This window comes from Neomonachus schauinslandi, chromosome 6 (assembly GCF_002201575.2).
Source record: "Neomonachus schauinslandi chromosome 6, ASM220157v2, whole genome shotgun sequence".
In the NCBI taxonomy this organism is placed as follows: Eukaryota; Metazoa; Chordata; class Mammalia; order Carnivora; family Phocidae; genus Neomonachus; species Neomonachus schauinslandi.
The window spans coordinates 50,670,590-50,695,767 of NC_058408.1; the positions used below are offsets into that span (position 1 = coordinate 50,670,590).

Sequence of the window (25,178 nt, forward strand, 5' to 3'; positions counted from 1 at the left end):
GCCTGCTTCTCCCTCTCCCTCTGCCTGCCGCTCTACTTGTGCTCTCTACCTTTCTGTCAAATAAAGAAATAAAATCTTAAAAAAAAGAATTTGAAATGATTGTAGACATAATCCGTTCTTTACTTGGGTACAAGTAAAGAACGGATTATGTCTACAATCATTTCAAATTCTTTTTTTTAAGATTTTATTTCTTTATTTGACAGAAAGGTAGAGAGCACAAGTAGAGCGGCAGGCAGAGGGAGAGGGAGAAGCAGGCTCCCCGCTGAGCGGGGAGCCCGACGTGGGGCTGGAGCCTGGCATGGGGCTCGATCCCAGGACCCTGGGGTCATGACCCAAGCCGAAGGCAGCCGCTTAACCAACTGAGCCACCTAGGCACCCCTCATTTCAAATTCTTGTAAGAAGTTAGTATATATCCTATACATTGCATTTCTGATAAACGAGAAAAAATTATTCAGTAAATGGGGCAACTAGGTAATGGTCTGGAAAAATAGAAATTTATAACTGCTGTTTTGTTATTTTTAAAATATTTATTTGAGAGAGATCACACACAAGCAGGTGGAGGGGCAGAGGGAGAGGAAGAAGCAGACTCCCCACTGAGCAGGGAGCCCGACATGGGCCCCAGTTCCAGGACCCCAAGATCATGACCTGAGCTGAAGGCAGACACTTAACTGGCTGAGCCACCCAGGCATCCCTCTGCTGTCATATTTTAAAATAAATTCCAGATGGAATGACTATCTGGATGGGAAAAAAAATGGAACTTGTTAAGTATTAGAAGAAAATACAGGATAGAAGTTTAAAAAATCTTATAGAAAAAAGTAAAGCAGAGGGAGATAACGCAGGGAGGCAGCTGGTAGAGAGTGGAGAGCTGCAGTTTGAAACAGATTAGACAAATGGCCTTAGTGAGAGCTGTCATTTGAGTCAATACCTGAAGAAAGTGAGGGAATATGCCATGCATGTTTGAGAGAAGAGCAGTTGTAGGTTCGGGGACTATCAGTTACATTGGCCCCTGAGGTAGGAATAGGTTTGAAATTTTCTAGGTTTGCCACACCAGTGTAGCTGGAGGAAGGGGGAGCAGGGGTGGCATGTGAAGGAGGCAAATCCCATACATTTTGTAATCACTTTGCCTTTTTCATGAAGTTGAGTAGGAAGCCTTTAAAAGATTTTGAACCAAAATAATGATGATTTGACTTGTTTAAAAATGGACTATAAGGGTCAAGTATGGAAGCAGGGTATCAGTATGGAGCCTATTCTAATACAGACATGAGATAATGGTAGCTTGAATGAGAGGGGCGGCAGTGAGCTATTGAGAAGTGGTTAGTTTCTGTTACATTTTCAAGGTTGAGCTGAAAGAGTTGCTGTTAAAGTTAATTAATACAAGGGATGGGGTTAGTTAATAAAATGAGGAAGGTGTTTGGTGGGGAATTCAGAAACTCAATTTAGGACAGATTAAGATACCTGTTAGATTAAAATTGGAGCTGTCAGATAGGTATGAACCAATAAGAGAGAGGTCTGGTATGTGAAATAAACATTTGATCATCATCAGTGTATAGGTTTAAAGTCACAAGACTAAATGAGATCCCCAGAGAAGTCCTCATAGATAAAAAGATGAAGCATGAGGATATGTGTACTGGAGGATACTTGAATGTGGAAGTGGAGACAGGAGAAGGAAGAAACAGTCTATACTGTGATGGAGCTGCTAGTGAGGTACGAGAAGAATCATCTCTGTTGAGGAGGGAGCTATCCTCTAAGTCAGCTATTGCTGAAATTCAAGTAAGATAACAATTCAGAGTTGACTATTAGATTTAGCAACCTGAAGGTCAGTGTTGACATTGATAGAGCATTTCCAGTGTTGAAGATTAAAGCTTGGTTCCATTGGGTTAAAGCGAATGGGAGGAGAAGAATTGAAGCCAGTGAGTATGGACAAGTTTTTTGCAACAGGTCTGCTATCAGAAAGGAAAGAAATAGGGTGGTAGCTAAAATGGAATGAGGATTTTAAGAGATACTTTGTTTTGTTTGTGTTTTACTTGAAGAAAACATGTTGAAAGACGGGAAAGATCTAGGAGAATGGAAAAATTAATAATAGAGGAGAGAGAAGGAGAATTGAGGAAGCAATCCTGGATTAGGCAAGCAAAAATGAGATCTAATGCACAAGTAGATGCATTAGTCAGATACAGGAGCTTTGATCCTTCCTCAGAGTGACAAGGGAGGTGGCAGAGTATATCAGAATATGTATTCTGGTAAATGGAAAGTGTGGTGGTGGGAGCCTTTGGAAATTATTTTCTTATTTTTATATTTTTGCTAAACCAGCAAAATAATCTGCTGAGAGTGATAATGAGGAAGGAAATGGGGGAAATTGGAGAAGAATGAAGAAATTGTGTACCTGTCTTTACCCAAACAGAAGAGTCTGTGTACAAGGGAAATTTACCATGAAACTAGGCAGTGTTAAGGGCACCACTTGAAGATAGTGATGTTGAATTTAAAATTAAATGTATTAAAATGCATGTGATTTTTGACCGAGCACTTCATATTCTATATTTAATGATACTCTTGCATATGTGAAAGGAGGAGGACACACATAGAAAGATATTTTATTGCAGCATTGTTGAACAGTGAAAGATTAGAAAGTAAATGTTTCTCATTAGTAAACTGATAAATAATTTATGATACATCCATATGTTTGAATTCTGTACAACCATTGGGAAAAAATGAGGTAGCCCTAATATGTACTAATATGAAATGATTGTCAAGATACTGTGGAGGGGGGAAGGTGTAAATCAATATGTATGATTTCATCCCATGTGTTTAATTAAATAAAAGAATATGAATACATAGATGCTTGTTTATGCCCAGGGTAATGCTAGTAGGATGCATAAGCTGAAATTATGGGTTGCTTCCAGGGAGGGCAGTTGGGTGCTTATTTGGCAAGATTGGAAGGAAGACTTGTTTTTCTCCGCACTTTTTGAACCATTGCCTATATACATTTTTTTTTTAGAAAAAGATTTTTTTTTCTTTGAAGATTTTATTTATTTGAGAGAGGGAATGAGAGAGAGAGAGCACATGGTGGGGGAGGGTCAGAGGGAGAAGCAGACTCCCTGCTGAGCAGGGAGCCCAATGCGGGACTCGATCCAGGGACTCCAGGATCATGACCTGAGCCGAAGGCAGTCGCTTAACCAACTGAGCCACTCAGGCGCCCTAAAAAAAGTTTTAAGAAAAGATTCAGGCCACGTTGTGGTGGATCTTCAGTAATAGTTGGAGTATGAATTTTACATCGTGGTAAATGAGCAGAATTATGTGAACAGAGCTGTGTTTTTGAAAATTTACCTTTTTATCAGTCCTTCAAATAGATTAGAAAGGAGGAAAGTTAGGAGTAGCGGACTTGGTAAAGAAGCTGTTGCAATAGCCCAGGTTAGTGTTAATGCATGCCTAATTCATATTTCTGTGAATTTCTCAAATGTTGTGTTCTGGCTTTTTAACATCTTATTTTCCATCCATTAGCTAGGTCAGCGTTTGGCAGATAACAGGCATACTGGATATTTGATGGCTGAGAATATTCACGCATCATCCACTTTCTTCCAGTAGGCCTCAGTAATCAGTGACTCTTGAATTTCTGTAGCATCTTCTGTTCCTATCATTTGGCATCTTTTTATATTGTATTATAATCTTTCCCAGTAATTATAAACCCTCTGAGGCTATCTTGCTCTTTTTATCTGCCTATGTTTAACTTGTTGTGTAGGGTGAATTATTATATTATTACTATCATATATATAATATAGTATGTATAATTATTCTGTGTTATTGTTTGCTTTGTCTTTGTATATGTTCTTTGAAGACCAGTCCTTTCATTCTCATTAAAATGGGAGTGGCTTTTTTTTTTTTTTTAAAGATCTATTTATCTGTGGGGGGGAGGGGCAGAGGGAGGAGAGAATCCTCAAGTAGACTCCTCACTGAGCACAGAGCATGACCCGGGGCTGAATCCCAGGATCCTGAGATCATGACCTGAGCTGAAATCAAGAGTCAGATGCTTTTTTTTTTTTTTTTTTAAGATTTTGTTTATTTATTTCACAGAGAGATAGTGAGAGCAGGAACAGAAGCAGGGGGAGTGGGAGAGGGAGAAGCAGGCTTCCCGCAGAGCAGGGAGCCCGATGTGGGGCTCGATCCCAGGACCCTGGGATCATGACCTGAGCCGAAGGCAGACGCTTAACGACTGAGCCACCCAGGCACCCCAAGAGTCAGACGCTTAACTGACTGAGTCAACCAGGTGCCCCCAAATGGGAGTTTTGCTTAGTGATTGAGAGCATAGACTCTGGAACCACATTGCTTGAATTTGAATTATCTAGTGAAGTTTGGGCAAATTACTTAACATCATTATAACTTAGTTTCCTTATCTATACAATGGAGATTTGAAGAGTAAATATATTTTATGTGAGTGCTTAACACAATGCTTTATACGTTGTGAGTATTATATATGTTATGGAAGGTTTAGCTATTACTATTGATTGATTTTGGAGAAAGTCAGTTGAATAACATCAACTGTGTTTGATCTGCCTGTTTCTTTTTATTAAAATGTCCAATTTCATTGTTTCCTTGAAATTATAGCAGCCTCTGTCTTTTGAGGCACACTATCTTGGTGATGAATTAGACCTCTAACAACTGTGTTCCCTTTACATGTTCTTTTTATAAGTAGGATTCTAGTGTTAAGGGATATGAATCCACTTTGCTAATACTTGTTTTGTAATTGCAAAACCAGTATGACACAGTGGGAGCACTGATTCCCTTGTTGGGTTATTGCCATCTTTGCATTGCCTCGGGCCACACTGTACTAGAGGGATAAGTTAACCACCTGTCCTGTGTGGTCTTTTGCCTTGATGCTTAATCACTTGACCGATGGCCCTTTTGACAAAGACTGTAGCTCCAGTTTCCTACAGCTGAATTAACCTTTTAGAACTGTTTAAATAAATCACTTTTTTTTTGCCTTTTTATTTATTTTATTACGTTCACTTTTTAAAAGCAGTTGAAACATTTCAAGTGTGAGAGAAAAATGCAGTTTATTTCCATGTTTTAAAATGAGACCCCATTAATATTATTTTGAGTAAGTTTGTGAAGTTCTAGGGTTTATACTTCTCAGTCCAAATAAATGAGCCTTATTATCTAGCCTGAACAATATGGAATTATTTTCATATGGGTTGATCTAAGTATGCTTTCTTAAAAGTACTGAAATTATAAAGTAAGTATTGAAATTATAAAAAATTCTATGAAACTGAATTTATCATTGCAATAAACTGTCATAAACCACTTGCTTTAGGAATTATTGGTGGGGGGCACTTGGGTGGCTCAGTTGTTAAGTGTCTGCCTTTGGCTCGGGTCATGATCCCAGGGTCCTGGGATCGAGTCCCACGTCGAGGCTCCATAATGGGCTCCCTGCTCGACAGGAAGCCTGCTTCTCCCTCTTCCACTGCCTCTGCTTGTGTTCTTGCTCTCGCTCTCTCTCTCTCTCTCAAATAAATATATAAAATCGTAAAAAAAAAAAAAAAAAAAAGAATTACTGGTGGGTTCCTGGGTGGCTGAGGTGGTTAAGTGTCTGCCTTTGGCTCAGGTTGTGATCTCCGGGTCCTGGGATCGAGTGTCACGTTGAGGCTCCCTGCTCGGTAGGGAGTCTGCTTCTCCCTTCACCCCTCCCCCCTGCTCGTGATCTTTCTCTCAAATAAATAAATAAAATTTGAAAAAGAAACAAGAATTACTGGTGATAGTGGATAGCAGAAATGAATTTTGTATAACAAGGAAAACATACTACAAATTTTTTTAAACTTAATTGCACAAGTGGGTATGTTTGAATTTGTTTACTTTTCATTTTGCTTTTGTTTCAGCTTAACTAGTCACTGTTGAATTATTTTTGTTTGTGTTATCAGATTCCATAATTAAAGCAGCTAAAATATTGTATTGTGAAATAAGAGGCCATCCGTTTTGGGAGTAGCTCTGAAAAACTCTCTATACCTAAAAACTACACTGTTAATTTGAGTTAAATCCTGAGTCTTAGTGATGTGTGGAAGTACTTGATTTTTTTTTTTTTAAGGCAGCTGTTTATCTCCCTTTTTACCAAAATTTACTAGAAATATTATTCTTAAACTTTTTGGTTAGTGTTTTTATTAGAATTTTACAGTTTTTAAATTATAAAAAACATAAATATCCCAGAATATTAAAAAAGGATACTGTATAGATCCTTGATACCCCAGTATTTAAGAAGAAAACATAACCAGAACATAATAAAAAAAATGATGAAGTCAAAAGAAAAAGTTAAGTTTTTCAAAAGTTTTATTTATTTGAGAGAGAGAGAGAATGAATGGGAGAGAGAGTCTCAAGCAGACTCCCGACTGAGTGCAGAGCCTGATGCAGGGCTTGATCTCATGACTGAGATCATGACCAAAAGTCAGATGCTTTAACCAACTGCACCACCCAGGTGCCCCTAAAAGGTTAAGTTTTAGTATGAGTTAAGAATGAGCTAATGCAGCTAAATAATAACCTTTGTTGAAAAAAGAGAGCTATCTTGAATAACAGGGTAGCAACAGAAGAAATAATAAACCTACTGACTTATTTACATCATCAAATCAATTCTTTTGACAGTTTTTATTTATATGGTAATTTTCTCCCTGCATTGTCTTGGGCTGTTGTTTTAATAAGCTAGTGTTTAAACTTCTTTTTTCTTAAAACCTGAGAGGTTGGAAATGGCCTATTAACTTTTACTTGTACAACACCAGAACACTGTCGATTTATTAGCCATGTATGTTTGCAGGTGGAGTAAAAGTATTTAGGGATAATTTAACTAGTTCTTCCTTGAAGTCTCAGCCATGCCCAAACCTCCTAAGTTAAGGATAGGATTTCAGTTCTGATAACTATTCTTTGCCAGACACAGTAATATTTCTCCTTCAGTGGCATTAGGCTATGGGTATAAATTGAATCATGATAGATAAATAGTTGCGATCAATAGTTATGCTGCATTAGACCATAGGGCAGAAGCCGAGTCAGCAGTTCAGTTACAGTTGTACAAATAAATCCATTGCATTGCCACATAGTCCTATGTTATTGGAGGGAGTATTTACTGATTTGTGCTATAGTCAATGACATTTAATGAAATTATTTTAAATGTTATAAAATTAAGGAAGGATTTAAAGCTATAATGAAAAGTGACCATCTCAGTGTCTTTTTATGCAAAATATTCTTCCTGTGTACCTATTTCTTTTATTTGTCATCATTAGCTTAGCAAGCTTTTAAATTATTAACTAATAATTAACTTTCTATAAAAGGATATCACAGGTAACCCAGAAAGAAAAGTAAGCCATGTAGGTATTTATATGCAGTTAGTGGATGCTTGATTTATGCAGAGTACTAGCATATCATCTTAGCGACTTACAAGCTGACTAACTAGGGAAATTGCTTCACCGCTAATCCTCGGTTTTCTCATGTGTAAAATATGGATAAAGATAATACCTATCTCATAGGGTTGTTATGGGAATTAAATGAGTTAATATATGCAGAGGTTATGCTTAGTGGTCAGTGAATGTTAGCTGTTATTGTGTAATTAATTATAGATGAGTGAGAATTCTTATGTATTCTCTAGCCTTATGGCTAAGCTTCTAGAAAAGATGCTTAACTCATTGAGAAATAATGTGTGTGATGATTCATTTCACTCTTCCATTAGGTTACTTAAATTTCTTGCTGTTATATAACAACTTTGTTGAGGTTCCAAGTTAAGTTCTATAAAGGTGAATAAGGTCTGCTTTGCTTTGAAGTGTCTTATTTTGGAACTTGTATAAGAAGTCAGTAAGAGAGGGGTGAATTCCCTAAGTAACTCTATAAAAGGGAGATATTTAGTTTTTCCCTTTTTGTGGCATAAGGAATCTGTACTGGGGGTTCATAAGTCATATCATCTTTGGGGGGTTAGAAATGTGTTTGGGAAAACATAATGATAAATTAATTATTCCATTTTTATATGTATTTTATACCTTTGTCATCACCCTTTTTTTATTCAGTAATTCAGTTTGTGTACTAATTTATTTATTAAAATAACACTAAGTACTGTGAAATTCTGTCATCCTCACAAAATGGTAAAAGGGAAATAGAATTTATGAAAAGATTATTTGGTAATTCTCTTTTGACATATTTTTTAATATACCAAACCATTAAATCTTTCCTTGCTACTTTTATAATTTAACTTGTTAGCCTTTACAGTTGGGGAGGTTGTAATATGGTTACTAAAGTTGAATGGAAAAACATGTCAAGTTTCGAGGAACAAAATAACTATAAGCAGAATTCTGTAGCTATGCACAGTTCTCTACCACTTGTAATTTGATATGTCTTGATAATGACTTTATCTGGATACAGAGCCTAGTATAGTTTGAGGGCATTTCAAGTAGATCTCTTATTATAGACATAATGACTTTAGAAATAGAAAAAAACCTCTGAAATGTTGGCACTGTAAATGTCACAGGGATAGTCAAATAGTCTTACTGACCAAATATACACTTTCTTCCATAGTATTGAATTTGACCGGGATTGTGACTATTTTGCAATTGCTGGGGTTACAAAGAAAATTAAAGTCTATGAATATGGCACGGTCATTCAGGATGCGGTGGATATTCATTACCCTGAAAATGAAATGACCTGCAATTCCAAAATCAGGTACTTAGATTATTTTTTTGGACATGATACAATGTGTGTATAACCTTTAATATCTATGATTCATATGAATTTGTTATTTTACCGTTCTGTGAGACTCCTTATTCATTCATGGTAAACACTAATTGTATACAAAGGATACTTTATAATCTGTCTTATAGATATTCGTTGCTTTTTCTCTTGGGGGGGGTTAGTAGTCATTGTCTTTCTATTTGACAAATGAAAGTCTTCTCTTTGTTTCACTTAATCAAATAAAAATTGTTGTTGTAATTGGCTTCCATGGTGTGTTGAATAAAGGATTACTATAGGCTATTAATAGTGTCTGAAAGTCAGGAATTTTTTCCCTAGTATGTGCATGTCTCCAAATTTTATAATTGTTTATAGTTTTAAGAATTCTTTTTATAAGAACATTCTGCTGCTTTTCATAGAGGGCCTAATATTTAAGTTTCATATAGTAAGGGTTAAAGTTCATAATGAGTGCTTTTCAAATCTGAAATACTGTTAAAAATGCAGAAAGTGGGAATTACTTCAGATCTGCCTCCCCCAAATCTCAGGGGAATCTTAGAATCTGCATTTTTAAAACAAGCTTCCTAAGCTATTCTCATTGGCACTGGCTGAAAATGGAATGATACAAGGAAATCATCTAATAATAAATTTATTTAGAACTTTGAACATTTTTTGGTTATTCTTTTTTTTTTATTTATTTATTTGAGAGAGAGAATGAGAGAGAGAGAGAGAGAGCACATGAGAGGGGGGAGGGTCAGAGGGAGAAGCAGACCCCCTGCCGAGCAAGGAGCCCGATACGGGACTCGATCCCGGGACTCCAGGATCATGACCTGAGCCGAAGGCAGTCGCTTAACCAACTGAGCCACCCAGGCGCCCCGAACATTTTTTGGTTATTCTTATAATCTTTTTTACCTGAGTGAATGACATACATAGTTTGGTTCTAATGCAGTCTGTTTGGAATCCTGTCCTGTTAAAGTCTGAGGCATCCAGGCACCTCTTCATAGGATTATACTTTAAATAAATCCACGCAATGCACTTAGCATGATACTTGGCCATTATTAGGATTCATAGTAAATGTTACTGAAATGACCATGTGGATTAGGGAGTTTGCCTTTTCTGTCTTGACAAATGTGAAAATATGGCAATAGTTTATGGCATGTTGGAGTAAATGGAAGAAGCTGTTCAGGGCTGGAAGCTATGGGTTTAGGACTGAGAGGATCATGTGTAAGAATGCCTAAAGCCAATTTGGAGCACAGCAGTTGTGAAAGTGACCTAAATTACCCAGAATCACAGCTATTAAGTGGCAGCTGTGGAATTTGAGCTCAGGTCTATCTAACTCCAAAATTTAGCTCCTTTGACTGTCTGTATAACTTCTCACAGAAATCCAGTAAATATATGTAAACATGCAAACGAACTCTTATAGTCTCTGAAATTTAGCAAGAATGTAACCAGTAGAGAGTAAAAGACTTTATTGTTTTCATGTGCTTTGAAGTAATCTAGGTTAATTGCTTTCTAAGTGGCTTTTTTCCTTAATATACATTAGTTTTAATACATGATTCACATATGTGTCTTTACCAAAAGCATACATTTTTAGATGTTGCATTCTCAGTTTTGGAGCACTTGAGAATAGCTGAAACCATAAAATGTTAAAAGCTTTCATTCTGTTATATTCAGTCATAAGCTTGTATTAGGTAAGATTTTTTTTTTTTTTAAGATTTTATTTATTTGTTTGACAGAGAGAGACACAGCGAGAGAGGGAACACAAGCAGGGGGAGTGGGAGAGGGAGAAGCAGGCTTCCCGCTGAGCAGGGAGCTGATGCAGGGCTTGATCCCAGGACTCTGGGATCATGACCTGAGCCAAAGGCAGACGCTTAATGACTGAGCCACCCAGGCGCCTCTAGTTAAGATTTTTTTTTTTGTATGTAAATACAAAAACCCAATTCAAATTAGTTTATTAGCTTATATGATTCAACACATCTTGATCCAGGGGTCTACACAATTTGATTAGGTCTCTATCATTGTGCTATGGCATGCTTTGTGCCCTGTTGGCCTCTGTTTTCACTCATAAATATGCTCTCCTCATGTATGAAAGATGGCCAGTGGTGGCTTTAGGCTCCTATCCATCTTTTGGCTAGTGGTCAGAGTGAATAGTGGTAAGGGTCGTTACTTGGTAGCTCAATAGAAAAACTTGGGAGTTATTTGATATATTTCTTCCTAGCTGTGTTGTGAGCAGATTGATTATGAAGCTATGTAGACCATTTCAAAAGGGTTCTAATCCTTCTGTACACATAAAATTTTTGTATTCATTGTTATTTATTTTTACGTAAAGTAAGGTTTAACTATATTTCTTTCTTTCAGCTGTATCAGTTGGAGTAGTTACCATAAGAATCTGTTAGCCAGCAGTGATTATGAAGGCACTGTCATCCTATGGGATGGATTTACAGGACAGAGGTCAAAGGTCTATCAGGTAAATAAGGATACTAGCTATTTAGAAACACATTTTTACTTTATAGTTATAGTTATAAATTTATAATTTATAATTACAAATTTTAAGCCACTATTTAGCATTTTACATAATGCTAAATATGTAAATATAATAGCATTTAAATAATATGTAAATATTATTTGCATATAATAATGCTTTTAATTATAAATTAAAGTTTATAAGTTTATAAATTTAATTATAAATTTAAAGCCACAAGCATTTTTTATCCCTCTGTAATAGGAAATAATGCTTTTCTGGAGCATCGCTTCAGACTTGTTTTGCTTTCGTAGAATGTGTCAAATGAATTTCCAAAAGCAATAAAATATGTATATATAAAAAGTTTGGGAATTACTTCGCATGTCACTTGTTTTCATGGCCTGTTCTCTTTCCCTCTCACCAGAGCAATAAATTGGTATCAAGTTTTTTGCTTTCTTTATTTTAAGATCTATATTCTGTCTGAGACTACTTTGTCTTCCTTCTGTATCCAGGAGCATGAGAAAAGGTGTTGGAGTGTTGACTTTAATTTGATGGATCCTAAACTCTTGGCGTCAGGTTCTGATGATGCAAAAGGTACTATTTGAATCTCTTCTACTTTCCCTCACTCCCTTACCCCCAACTTAATCCTTTTACTAGCAGAGATGCAGATATTTATTAAAAATCGTAACAATCCTTTGTGATTATTATTCTAAAAATAATCTAAGTACAACAATCTATATCTCTTTTGGAGTGAAAGAAAAATGAATATACTACATCTTCATTATAATAATGTTTTCCAGATTCATGTCAGGTGGTGACATTTTTATAACCAATTCCTTTATATATAACATCAAGTAAACTTTTTTTGCTGAAATATTTAGACAGATCTCTGTCTTAAATTATATTCAATTTCGGGGCGCCTGGGTGGCTCAGTCGTTAGGCATCTGCCTTCAGCTCAGGTCATGATCCCAGGGTCCTGGGATCGAGCCCCGCATCCGGCTCCCTGCTCAGCGGGAAGCCTGCTTCTCCCTCTCCCACACCCCTGCTTGTGTTCCCTTTCTCGCTATGTCTCTCTCTGTGAAATAAATAAATAAAATATTTTAAAAAAATATTCAATTTCTAGTGTATACTAAAATCTTTTAATGAAGTTTATCATATTTCAGAGAAAAATTCTGCATCTTTTTCTGCCAATTTAATTGACCTCTTCTATTTTTTCTTTTTTTCTTTTTAAAGATTTTATTTATTTATTTGACAGAGAGAGACACAGCGAGAGAGGGAACACAAGCAGGGGGAGTGGGAGAGGGAGAAGCAGCCTCCCGCTGAGCAGGGAGTTGATGCGGGGCTCAATCCCAGGACCCTGGGATCATGACCTGAGCCGAAGGCAGAGGCTTAACGACTGAGCCACCCAGGCGCCCCTCTTCTATTTTTTCTTATGTATCCCTCTTTACTGTTCATGTTTTTCAGTTATCCTTACTATTTTGTTTCACCTGGTTCTTCTCACCATTAGATTTATAAAGCCCTGTTAACAGATTTCTGTTACCTTATAGTTAACGGCCTTAATTTTTTTGCCATTCTTTTCTACATGTAATCTCCAGACTAGTGATTAGATAGGCAAAGATAGCTCTAGTGTTGAAAAGTTTATTTCATAATGATATTCGATAAGTGGGAAATGAACATGACTGGAGTTTCCCCCAAAAGATCAAAAAGTAGCAAGTTGTTTACCCATAGTATATATAGATTGGAATACCTTTCTTCTTGATTGTTTTAAGAAATTATCCTTGCATTTCTAAATTATTTAGACCATCATATTACAGTTGATATTTGCATGTTAAATGTTCTTTTTCATAGTATAATGGGGATAGCTTTTATTGAGTTGAATACTTGTATTTTTGTACTGAAGATTAATATTTATTCAAAGGTGGTAACTGGTCATAGTCTTCCTCTGGAAAATAGAAGCCATTCGAAACAATTTAAGAAGAAAGAAGTAGAAAGGGATTTTTAGAGTTATTTATTCATGTTAAATTATATTAAGATCACATAACATAAAATTAATTATTTTAACTATTTTGAGTGTACTGTTCTGTGGCATTAAGTACATTCACATTGTTGTGCAATCTTCACTACCATCAGTCCATAGAACTTTTTTCATATCACCAAACTGAAACTGTACCCATTAAACATAGCTTCTCATTTCCCCTTTGCCAGCCCTTTGCAGTCACATTTCTGCTTTCTGCTGCTAATACTTCCTTGTTTCCAACATGTGTGCTTTTCTTTCTTCTTCTTCTTTTTTTCCTTGCTTTATTGTACTTCCAAGAATTTGCAGAATGGTGGTGTGTAGGACTGGTGACGGCAAACATCCTTGCCTTGTCCTGATCTTATGGGGAATGCTTGTAGTCTTTTGTCATTAATATGATATTATTAGATTGAGACTTTCATTGGACATGTTTTTGTCAGGTTAAGGAAATCTCTTATTCCTTGAATTCCTTGCCAAGAATATTTATCATGAATGGATGTTGAATTTTATCATGATTTTTCTGTATCTGTTGAAATGATTATACTGGTTTTTTGTTTGTTTGTTATCATGATCTATTTTCATATCTTGAAGTAGCCTTATATTCCCAGGACAAAACCCCATCTTAGCCATGATGTATTATCTCTTTTCTGTATTGCCATGTTTGATTTGCTAATTTATTTTTTTAAGGGATTTTTGCATCTATATTCATGAGGAGTATTGGCTTTTATTTTTCCGTTCTTGTAATATCTTTTTGTGGCTTTCATATCAGGATAATGCTGGCCTCATAAAATGATTTGTCTTGTTTTAGGGGGTATAGATGGAAGTGATCGTTTAGAATTGTTGTTTTGTTTGTAAATCTTTGTTATAACTTGTGATTGAAGCTTTCTGAGCCTTGAGTTTTCTTTGTGTGAAGATTTTAATTAAGAATTTATTATTTTTTTAATTGAAGTGTAGTTGACATACCATGTTATATTTGTTTCAGGTGTACAACATAGTGATTCAGCAACTCTCTATGTTATATTGTGCTCATCACAAGGGTAGCTCCTGTCACCATACAATGCTATTACAGTACCATTGACTGTATTCTCTATGGTGTGCCTTTTAACCAGTGACATAAGAATTTAATTTCTTTAGTAGACTTAGGACTATTCATCTATTTCTTCTTGAGTGAGCTTTGGTAGTCTGTATCTTTCTGGAACTGGTATTTTGTGTCCTCTCATTTATCTATTATTTATGTATTATGTCAGCATGGCATTAAATTTATCAATTTTAATGATCTTTTTCAAATATCTAACTTTTGATTTTGATTTTTTTTTTTTTTTTTTTGGCTATTTTTCTATTTGTAGTTTCGTTGATGTTTGTTCGTTAGCTTTTTTCCCCTCACATTAACTATTAATTTTTTTCTTTGGGTGTGATTTGCTTTCTTTCTGTTTTGTTAAAGTTGAATTTATGTCATTGATTTGAGCCTCTTATGTTTTCTAATATAAATATTTCCAGGTATACATTTCCATTTAAGCACCACTTCAGCTGACCCCTCAAATTTTCATATAATATATCTGTTCACTTTTAAAAGTACATGTAATTTCTCTTGTGATTCTCTTGTTTAGTTTGCTTAAAATTTTCAGAAATCTTTTGGTTATTGATTATAGCTTAATTCTAGTTGTAGAACATATTTTATATGACTTTAATTCTTTCATATTTGTTATGATTTGTTTTATGGTCCAAAGTATGATCTGCCTTGGTAAATATTCCAAGTGTTTTGAAAAGAATCTGTGTTCTCCAGTGGAGTGTTCTGTAAGTGTCAATTAGATCAAAGTTATTGATAGTGTCTTTTGGTTTTCTATATCTTTGCTGTTTTTGTTTGTCTTGTCTCCTTGTTCTACTGATTATGAAACAGGAATGTTGAAATCTGATTTTATTTCACCTTTCAGCCAGGAGCAGGTGTTTTGCCTCTTTGGTTTTGGTTTTTTGGAGCTGTATTGTTAGGGTCTTAAGCATTTAGAAGTGTTGTCTTCGTGAATTGACCCTTTTATCCATATATAATGTTATTCTTTATCCCTATTAATATTCTTTCTTCTGAATCTAGTTTGTTAGATATTCATAAAAGCAGTAATCGCTTTTTCCTCTCCTTTGAAATTCTACTTACATGAGTGTTAGACCTTTCATTTTGTCTTATAGGCCCCTGAGTCTCTGTTCTTTTTGTGTCAGTATCTTTTGTCTTCTTTACATTAAGTAATTTCTTTTGTTGTTTTAGAGAACTGGCTCTTTTATCTGCTTATTTCTCTTTTGATATTGTTCAGTCCAGTGAATCTTTTATGTAAATTACTGTATTTTTTTCCTAAAATTTAATTTGATTCTTACTTCACAGTTCCTATATTCCTTCTGAGTATTTCTGTCTCTCTGTTACTTTTAAATGTGTTTACCTTTACCCCGTGGAGCACAGTTACAATAGTTGCTTTAAAATCTGTTTTATAATCCCAACATCTAGATTTTAGCATTGGTTTTTGTTGATGGGATCTTCATTTGAAAATTCTTCATGTTGTCATGGATTTTTGTATGTTCAGTAATTGGTGAGTTGTATCTTAGGCATTTTGAATCTTTTGTAAGACTCTGGGTCCTGTTCAGATTTTCTGGAGAATGTTTTTTGTTTTGTTTTGTTTTCAAGCAGTTGATCAGCAGTTTAGATGGTGACTGTATGTTCTGTCTTGCTTTCTGTGTGAGTGATAGTTCCATTGTCAGGGTGGTTTTCAAAGCCTTTGCTGTGCTACATTGGTTTGTCTCATGCATATGCTAGTCGGGAGTTAATCTGGAAATTGAGTCGTCTTTTCAATTGTAGTTCAATGCATAAAGCCTTTGTGATGCTCCTTTGTGTCTGTCTTACACATACAGAGCTCATAAGTGACTAAAAGACTTAGGCCTGTTCATACACAGAATATGGGATCTCTTTCTCCAGTGCTTTCTTTTCCAGGTTTCTCCCATATTCCTTGTCCCCCTTTCTTACTGAGGCTCTGTCAAGAAAGTTGGAGTTTCTCTACAGACGAGTTACTCCTTTTTATGACCACAGAGATAGAGTTTCTGTGGGAATATTAGCTTGCCATACTGCTGTAGCTCTGTGATGGAAGCCCACCCAGGGGGGAGAGTTAGAGAAGAAGAAGAATACAAAAGAAATGACCCTCAACCCTCTGGCTTGCAGGAATGCCTTTTACCAGTCTTATGGTTAGAAACACAGGGATTTTCCTCAGTTTTCGCTTATTGAGGTGCTGATTTTGGCATGCCAAGGAAAAAAAGGAGGGAGAAAAGAAATGGTACTCTTACCCCTGCATTGGTTACTTCTTTAAAGTTTTGAATGTCCTTCCCATAATGACTACTTTTCCTTACTTTTTGGATTCCTCAGACATTTGCTTTTTGCTTTTGTTTTTGATATTGTCCTCAGAGTAAACTCATAGTGGGGAGATTGGCTATAGTGGGCTTACTTTATCTTGGTACTGAAAGTCCCAAATGCATTTAAGCCCATCTTAAAATTTTAGTATTATGTAAATGTATTTATCACTCTTTGGTGATTTTTACTTATAAAATATTGCTTATAAAATACTGCCTTTGTGATAATTTATAGTAAGAGAATATTTTAAATTGCTTTTCATGTATTTTACACATGTATTTAGCATTTTGTATTTTTTATATTTTTAACATTTTATGTTTTGTATTAAATTTTTAATAGTTATTAATAGATATTATTTTTCAATCCATAATACTAAGTCCTTATAAATGACATTTTTTGTACTCATGCTGTTATTTATTTATTTTATTTAATTCTGTGTATTTAAAAAATAGTTTACTTTCAAATATATATGTACATGCTTGGATGTTAAACATGAGTGTAGCAGGCTAATAGATGTAGTATTGCTATGTTTCAAGTTAATCAGGAAATAATTTTATGAACCAATTTATAAGTTCTTTATGAAAAATATATTTTCCTTTTCACGTACATAAACCAAGAATCATTTGCAATAAATAACCTTGCTTTTGAATTGGAATAATCACATCCTTTAAATGTTTTTTTATCCCCAAATATGAATTTGAAGAACATTTAGGCTTTAGAACAGCAATAGTTACAGGTTCTTACTCATTCCAGATTTTCATAGCTGCATACATTAATGTCAAAGTGATAAATTTGAAATCTTGACAAGTTTAAAAAATTAATTTTAGTTAATGCATACTGAATGAAATACTTTTTTAATCAAAGGACTAAAAAATGAATTGCAACATAATAGCATTAGGATAGCAGTTATCTTTCCTCTAATTTATAACTTTAGGCAGTTATCATTCCTATAAGTTATAACTTAAGTGTAATATTTCCTGTATCCAAGTGAAATTAAAAGGCTTATCTTAGACATTCTCCCAGATGGCCCCAGTGGTCTGTCTCCTAGTATCCTCATACTTTCCTCCCCATTGCTCCAGTCTGTGTGATTGGTAAAATACTACAGATGTGAAGGTATGTCACTTCTTAAATTAGTTTATATAAAACACTATAGCCTCTGTCTTTAACATTCTTTCTTTAGTATTTGGTTCAATGTGGAGAAGCTAGCAGTATTGTCATAAGCCCAAATGACGGGGCGCCTGGGTGGCTCAGTCGGTTAAGCGTCTGCCTTAGGCTCAGGACATGATCCCAGAGTCCTGGGATTGAGCCCCACTTTGGGGGGGGGGTCCCTGCTCAGCAGGGTGTCTGCTTCTCCCTTTCCCTTTGCACCTCTCCCTGCTTGTGGTCTCTCTGTCTCTCAAATAAATAAATAAAATCTTAAAAAAAAAAACAACAAACTCAAATGGTGGGAAACTGCATCCTCATGCCAAGAGCCATGTTGAGTGAGCTTGCAGTAGATCCTGTAGTTCAGCTGAATGGTGACCTCTCTGGGCCCTTGAGACAGCCAAGACTACCTAGCTAAGCTGCTCAGAGATTCCTGACCCTCAGACACTGTGTGACAGTAAATTTTGTTGTTTTAAGTTGCTAAGTTTTGGGGCAATTTACTGTGCAACAATAGCTAACTAATACAACAAGGTCTGTTTTCTCTATTTGATCAAGTTTAAAAGAAAAACTTATGTTTGGTAAATCAGTATTGTCAAAGTGAACATCTTTGTGTTTTATCTTTCATATTTTTTAAAAAAGATTTTATTTTCTAATTTAAGTGTCATTTTGTTCTAGTTCATTCTAATGCTTATATTTAATTGTTATAAAATACTGATGTGTAAACCTTGTTTATAAAGGTTCTTAGTGATTAGTAGTGGAGTTATGGGGATAGTAGGTGCTCCATAAATATGTGGTGTGGGTTAACTTTGGCTTGTTACTTTTTTTGAGTACAGCTCTACCACTTGATATTCTAATCTATAAATGTTGTATTTGACTTGTAGACTTTTAATTATAGCTAGCCATTTCATCTCAGATTGTATATCTTAATTGCTGGGACAATTTTATATTGATTGGAATAGCACATGATTCCTGTTAGAAAATAACATGAAACAAACCAAATATTGCTATTTAAAACTCTTATTCTTTTATTTTAATATTGAGTGTCTTATTTTTCTCTTAGGAGGCTAATAGATTGATTAGGTTGTAAGTAACTTTTTTAATGGTTAACTTATATTCAAGGTGCACATATTTAAAGAAACTCTCCATGGAATTCCACTTGTAAAAGATGAATTATCCCATTCACACAGAGAAAATCTCTATTCTTAGGAAATACCATTTTATAGAAGTGAGAGTTGGAACCATTTTTACTTTTTTTTATTCCCATTTACAGATCACCATATTAGTATTCCTAAAAAGATTCCAAAATTTTACTGTGCCTCCATCTTAATACTGGTTTTCAACCCCAAATGTACATTGGAATCACCCAAAAAGCTTTTAAACAAACACCAATACCTGGACCCCAACTGGGTATTGTCCAGGACAGGTCATTGGGGGACAGGACATTGGCGCCCATTGAAAAGATGGTCAGGAAGATTTTTGTTCTTGTTATAGTTAGTGTTCATTATTAATTGTAATGTGTAACCAGGAGTGTAACCAGTATCTTGAAAGTCTGTCTTATGTGTGTATTCTGTTGTCTCTGAAGACATTTTTGATGTATGATATGATTGTTGCTCTGGTACCTTACAAGACAACAGCTCACCTTTCTATTTCTGCTCTCAGATCTGACCTGCTCTGATCAGTTTTTCTGTAATCTTTACAAATCTCAGTATATACCATTGGAATAGACTAAATATCAAATGTTAAAACAAACATTTAAAGTTTAGCTAAACAGGGTGCCTGGGTGGCTGAGTTGGTTAAAGTTTAGCTAAACAATGCTGTAACATTACTTTGGATACACTTAAATCATATAACTGAGTTCCTACATAAAATTTTAAAATCATGGAATTCTTAATTGAAAGATAAAACAAGCACCACTTCCAGGTACTTTAAAAATGGCATTTGTTTTCTGATATATATAATAAATATGAAAGTGTGTGTGTGCGTGCATGTGTGTGTAGGAGTGGGATGACTATATGATTCATCTTCCACCCATGACACTTGAGAAAAATACACACCATTTTTTTTCAGTAGGCTCCATGCCCAGTGTGGAACTTGCACTCACCACCCTGAGATCAAGTCACATCCTCTACTGAGTAAGCCAACCAGGTGCACTGCCCCCACAAACACCATTTAAAGAATACTGAAACAAATACACATGTATCTCTATATTGCCTTTTTTTTTTTCTTCCCCACTCTTTTATGCTTTAGTTATGGGATCATGTTACCTCTCAGCACATTTTTAGTCTGTTGTTTTCTGATTTTGAAACTACGCTCTCTTGGTTTCAATACATTGTTCTGTTACTCAGTCATTTAATTTAAAGGTTTTTGGTTCTCGTAAACTAAAATGCTTTGGATTAGTATGAAAAGGCAACTGTAGCAATAAGCAGACTTTCTCAGTTACAGAAGCACTTGCTAATGTATTGTTTAATTCTTTTCATTTTTATTTTTCTTTACTCTTAGTGAAGCTATGGTCTACCAACCTAGACAACTCAGTGGCAAGCATTGAGGCGAAGGCTAACGTGTGCTGTGTTAAATTCAGCCCCTCTTCTAGATACCATTTGGCTTTCGGCTGTGCAGGTAAGAAATTAAAGCAGCTTTGTCTTCTTTTGATGTTGGTTGAGTATCGTGGCTAGGATAAAAGACTGTAGTTTAAAACAAATAATTTGCCTTGTAGGTTTAAATTTTGGTTATTAGGCTCTAAGTTAGAAGTATGCAGTGTGCCGTCATTACTCATTTATTGCTATGCCTTAATTTCAGTATTCTGTCACCATCTTTAATACATAGAGATGGTTTGTTGATTATTTTTGTTGTTTCTCTAAGTCTTTGCATGCATGAACTAATGCTTATTCATAAACTTAGGTTGTAATGATGTGTAAATGATTAAACTATATTATATAGACATAGGAATCCATTTTTTTAATTAAAGGAAATCTATTCCTTCAAAAATTTAATATATATATATAAATTATATATATGGGACAGTGAATAAGACAGATAAAATCTTTCATCATGGAATGCATAGGAACATAGGAAGTTCTTAAAAACATGTTAGCTGTTATCATAAGAAAGAATTTTTTGCTAACATATTTTTCTTAACTAGGGTGACCAAATGTCTGCCTTTGCCACTCGTGGTTTATACTTATACTGTCATAATTACTTTAGTGCCGTCTTTCATTCTCAGTAGTGTTGTTGGTTGGAAGATAAATCATATGGTTATCCCGAGTCCTTTGTCTTCTTTATCTGTCCACTCCCCCCAAATATTAACTAGAACAGTAAACACCTGTATTTTAACTTCTGCATTAGGAAATCTCCTTGATTCTGTTTGTATTGATAATCTCAGTTTATTTACAGATAAGTTTGGCACCATATAATGAACACAGAATCACCCTTAAAAAAGGAAAAGCACAATTTAAATCTTTTTTGTTATTATACCCTTTCCTTATTTCAACTTATTTATTCACTTTTATAATGACATAATTTCATAGTTAGTTTCAGTAGGGTGTTGTCTAACATGTATCTGTAAGTAGAATTCTCTTTCTGTTAGCATACAGAATTTTTTTTTCATTATCAAGTGGTATTCTTTTCCATTTGAACCTACTACTTCCTTATTAACTCCCTTTTCTATCACTGACTAGGCAAGTTGATTAACTTACCTCCCCAAGTTTCTTATCCTTAAAATAGAGATAGCCCTTTGGGGCTTTATGAGGATTATGAAAGGAAAATGTTATATGTAAAGCTCTTATAATATGGTACTTAATAATTGTTTAGTTATTTTCATTATTAATATTCTATCATGCATTGAATTAAAATAGGTTATTGAGTTTTATTGTTATGTTCTATTTTATAAACACACTGACCATTGGCCATCATTTATGAATAGAAGTTATTAGTATTTAATAGGTACAGATACCAGATATGAATGTCTTCAAAATTTTTCCTTCCTGGTAAAGGGAAGCCTACTTTATGTTTTCTCTTTTAATTTAATTTAATTTTTAAGTTTATTTACGCAAGTGATCTCTGTACCCAAACTGGGAATCAAACTCACAACCCTGAGATGAAGAATTGGAAGCAAAAAAACTTCCGACTGAGCCAGCCAGGTTCCCCTAGGGGAAACCTACTTTAAAAAAATGCTTTGCTATCTGGCACGCTGTTTGCCCTTACTGTTTTAAATTTTCATGTATTTCTTACTTAATTTTTGCATTTGCTTTTCCATGTATGCTTTAAGATTTATATTTTTCCAATTATAGAAAAATTCTTTTGGGATTCTCCTCTGAATTACATTATATTTATATGTTATTTTTGGAACCACTGGGGCATTATTAAGATAGTACATCTTCCCACATAGTTACATGGGGTATTTTTCTGTTTGTTGGGATTATTTTCTATCTTACAATGAGATTTTATAGTTTACTTCATTTAGGTACAAGGTCTTTCTGGTTAATTTTTTTCTATGTATAATTTTTGGTTCTATTTTAAATAAAATATTTTTTCTGTTCCTTATTTTAAGTACTGTTTTCTAAGAGTAGATAAAATTTTTTGATATTTAGATATATATATCTAGGCACCTTTAAATGTTTCTTATTAAATTTAGTAGTTTTTTAGTAGTCTTTGAGTTACCTATTTATACTTGATAGTGGCCAAAGTGATGTTTGTATTTCTTCTTTTCCAATGATTTATTGCCTTCTCTTCTTACAAGGCAGTGTTATAGGATACTAGTGATAGTTACTTTCCTCATCTGATTCATTTGGTTGAATGGGCTTCAGTCTTTTACTTTTTAGGGTATCTGCTTTTTTTTTTTTAAGATTTATTTATTTGAGAGAGTAAGAAAGAGAGAACATGTGCATTGGTGGGGGGAGTGGCAGAGGGAGAGAATCTCCAGTGGACTCCACAATGAGTGCAGAGCCCCACTCAAGGCTCGATCTCAGGACCTTGAGCGTGAGATCATGACCTGAGCTGAAACCAAGAGTCAGACGCTCAGCTGACTGAGCTATCCAGGCGCCTCCAGGATATCTACTTTTGGAGAGTAGTCTTTATTAAATTCAAATGATACATTTTACTGTTTCTTAGGAGCAACTGCAGTATTTCATCAAGTGCTTTTTTAGCCACAGTTGATATAATCATATGGTTTAATTCGTTGACATGAATTATGTATATACATTTTCTGACTTGAATTGTGTTTGTGTTTCTAGAATAAACCTTGCTTGAGCATAATGTGGAATTCTTTAATGAATAGCTTTATTTATTGCTGGTATTTTTGTATCTATAATCATAAATTTGATCTATAATTTGTTTTTTTAAACCATTTTAATCATTATTTTATAATTCCTAGTATACAAGTCTTGAACTTGTCTTGTTTAATTTATTCCTGAGTATTGTATTACTTATATTTTTTTAACTTAAAAAATTTTTTTTCCAAGTTTTTATTTAAATTCCAGTTAACATAGAGTATTTTATTACTTTGAGATGTATTGTGAATGGAATTGTTTACTTAATTTTATTTTTGAATAGTTTGTTGCTAGAGTTCAGAAAAACAGTGAATTTTTTTGTATTGATCTTGCATCCTGCAATCTTGCTGGTCTTGTGTATTTTTTCCTCTTAGTTTTATTGTGGATTTCATGGGATTTTCTACAGTTAAGATCAAGTTATCTGTGAATTAAAATAATTTTATTTCTTCTTTTACTATGTTAATGTCTTCTTGCTTACTTGTATGAGCTAAAAGCCCACGTACAATGTTGAATGGAAGTGGCAGAAGGAACTTCCTTACCTTATGGAGAAAGCATTCAGTCCTTCACAATTAAGTGTGATATTAGCTGTGAGATTTTTGTTGATACCCTTTATCAGATTGAGTAAATTTTCTATTCCTTTGCTAAGAGTATTTATTATGAATGAGTGTTAGATTTTGTCAAATGCTTTTTCTGTGTCTATTGAGGTAACGTCTATTGAGATAGTTTATGTCCTGTATTATAATGTGGGATAGTTCGTTGTTGTTTTGAATGTTAAACCAACCTTCCATTCTTGGGGAAAATCTCTCTTAGCTATGGTATAAAATCCTTTTTATATGTTGCGGGATTGAGTGTTCTAATGTTTTAAGTATTTTTGTGGTATTTGTAACTTTCTTGTGATGTTTTCTGGCTTTGATAGCAAGGTACTATTGGCCTTATAGAATAAGTTGAGAAGTATTTATTTACTGAATGAGTTTGTAAAGGGTTGGTATTATTTTCTTTAAATTTTTTTTTAAGATTTTATTTATTTATCTGAGAGAGAGTGAACAAAAGACAGAGAGCATGAGTGGGAGAAGGGGCAGAGGGAGAGGGAGAAGCAGATTCCCCACCTAGCAGGGAGCTCAATGGGGGACTTGATCCCATATCCCTGGGATCATGACCCAAGTGGAAGGCAGATGCTTAACAGACCGAGCCACCCAGGTGCCCCTCTTCTTTAAATATTTGATGGAATTTATCAGTGAAACCATCTGGACTTTGACTTCATGAGGATATTTTAAATACCTAATTTAATTTCTTCTTAAAAGTTTATTCAGATTTTCTATTTCTTTTTGAAATCAGTTTTGGTAGTTACTGTCTTTCTGGGAATTTGTATGTTTAATTTTTCTAATTCGTTGTAATAAAGTCGTTCTAACATTCTCTTATAGTTCTTTTAATTTCTGTAGTGTTAGTAGTGTCCCTTCTGTCATTGCTAATAGGTCTTTTTTGTCTTCTCTCTTTTTTCTTTTTGGTGGGTCTAGTTAAATATTTGTCAGTTTCTTCAAGGGATGTGTCTTTATGACAGGTGCTTCAGACCAGAATGCCATGTATTTCCATTGTTCTTAACATTGTTACCCAAACTTACTTGTTGGAAGGGTTAGAGATCTGTAGGCTGAGCCTCTTAAAATGATTCTTAGCTCGGGAGCCTGGGTGGCTCAGTCGTTAAGCATCTGCCTTCGGCTCAGGTCATGATCCCAGAGTCCTGGGATCGAGCCCTGCATCGGGCTCCCTGCTCTGCGGGAGGCCTGCTTCTCCCTCTCCCACTCCCCCTGCTTGTGTTCCTTCTCTCGCTGTGTCTCTCTCTGTCAAATAAATAAATAAAATCTTTAAAAAAAAATAATAATTCTTAGCTCACCGTAAGTATCAGTAGACCAAATGAGCTGTTATTTCTTTCTCATCCAATCGAGATCAAGATATGTTGAGTTCAAGAACGTTATGCCATTACTATAATCAAGAAATCAGAAATCTTTTACTGTAACTGATACAAAGCTGGAGACTGGACACTGGAATATTACATTAGAAAACCTCCACATCTTTACAGTGATGCTTGCAACAAAAATATCCAAAGCAGAATGACCACCAAGTTTCTATCTTTCAGATCTTACATAAGTGTATCCCTGTGTTGGAAACTCATTCACATCTGGAAGCATAACTTCAAGAGAATCTGGGCAATACAGTTTTTAACTTTCCATCCTCCATAGGCTTAAA

General features: G+C 34.8%; 1 protein-coding gene across 1 annotated transcript in view; it reads left to right on the plus strand.

Moving 5' to 3' along the window:
- Window positions 1-25,178, plus strand: part of COP1 (COP1 E3 ubiquitin ligase) — a 270,124-nt gene that overhangs the window by 139,036 nt on the left and 105,910 nt on the right. Inside the window, exons 12-15 of the mRNA XM_021682810.2 lie at window positions 8,530-8,673; window positions 11,035-11,143; window positions 11,650-11,731; window positions 20,173-20,289. Coding sequence (XP_021538485.1) covers window positions 8,530-8,673; window positions 11,035-11,143; window positions 11,650-11,731; window positions 20,173-20,289 — 452 coding nt within the window. The remainder of the gene's footprint in view (window positions 1-8,529; window positions 8,674-11,034; window positions 11,144-11,649; window positions 11,732-20,172; window positions 20,290-25,178) is intronic.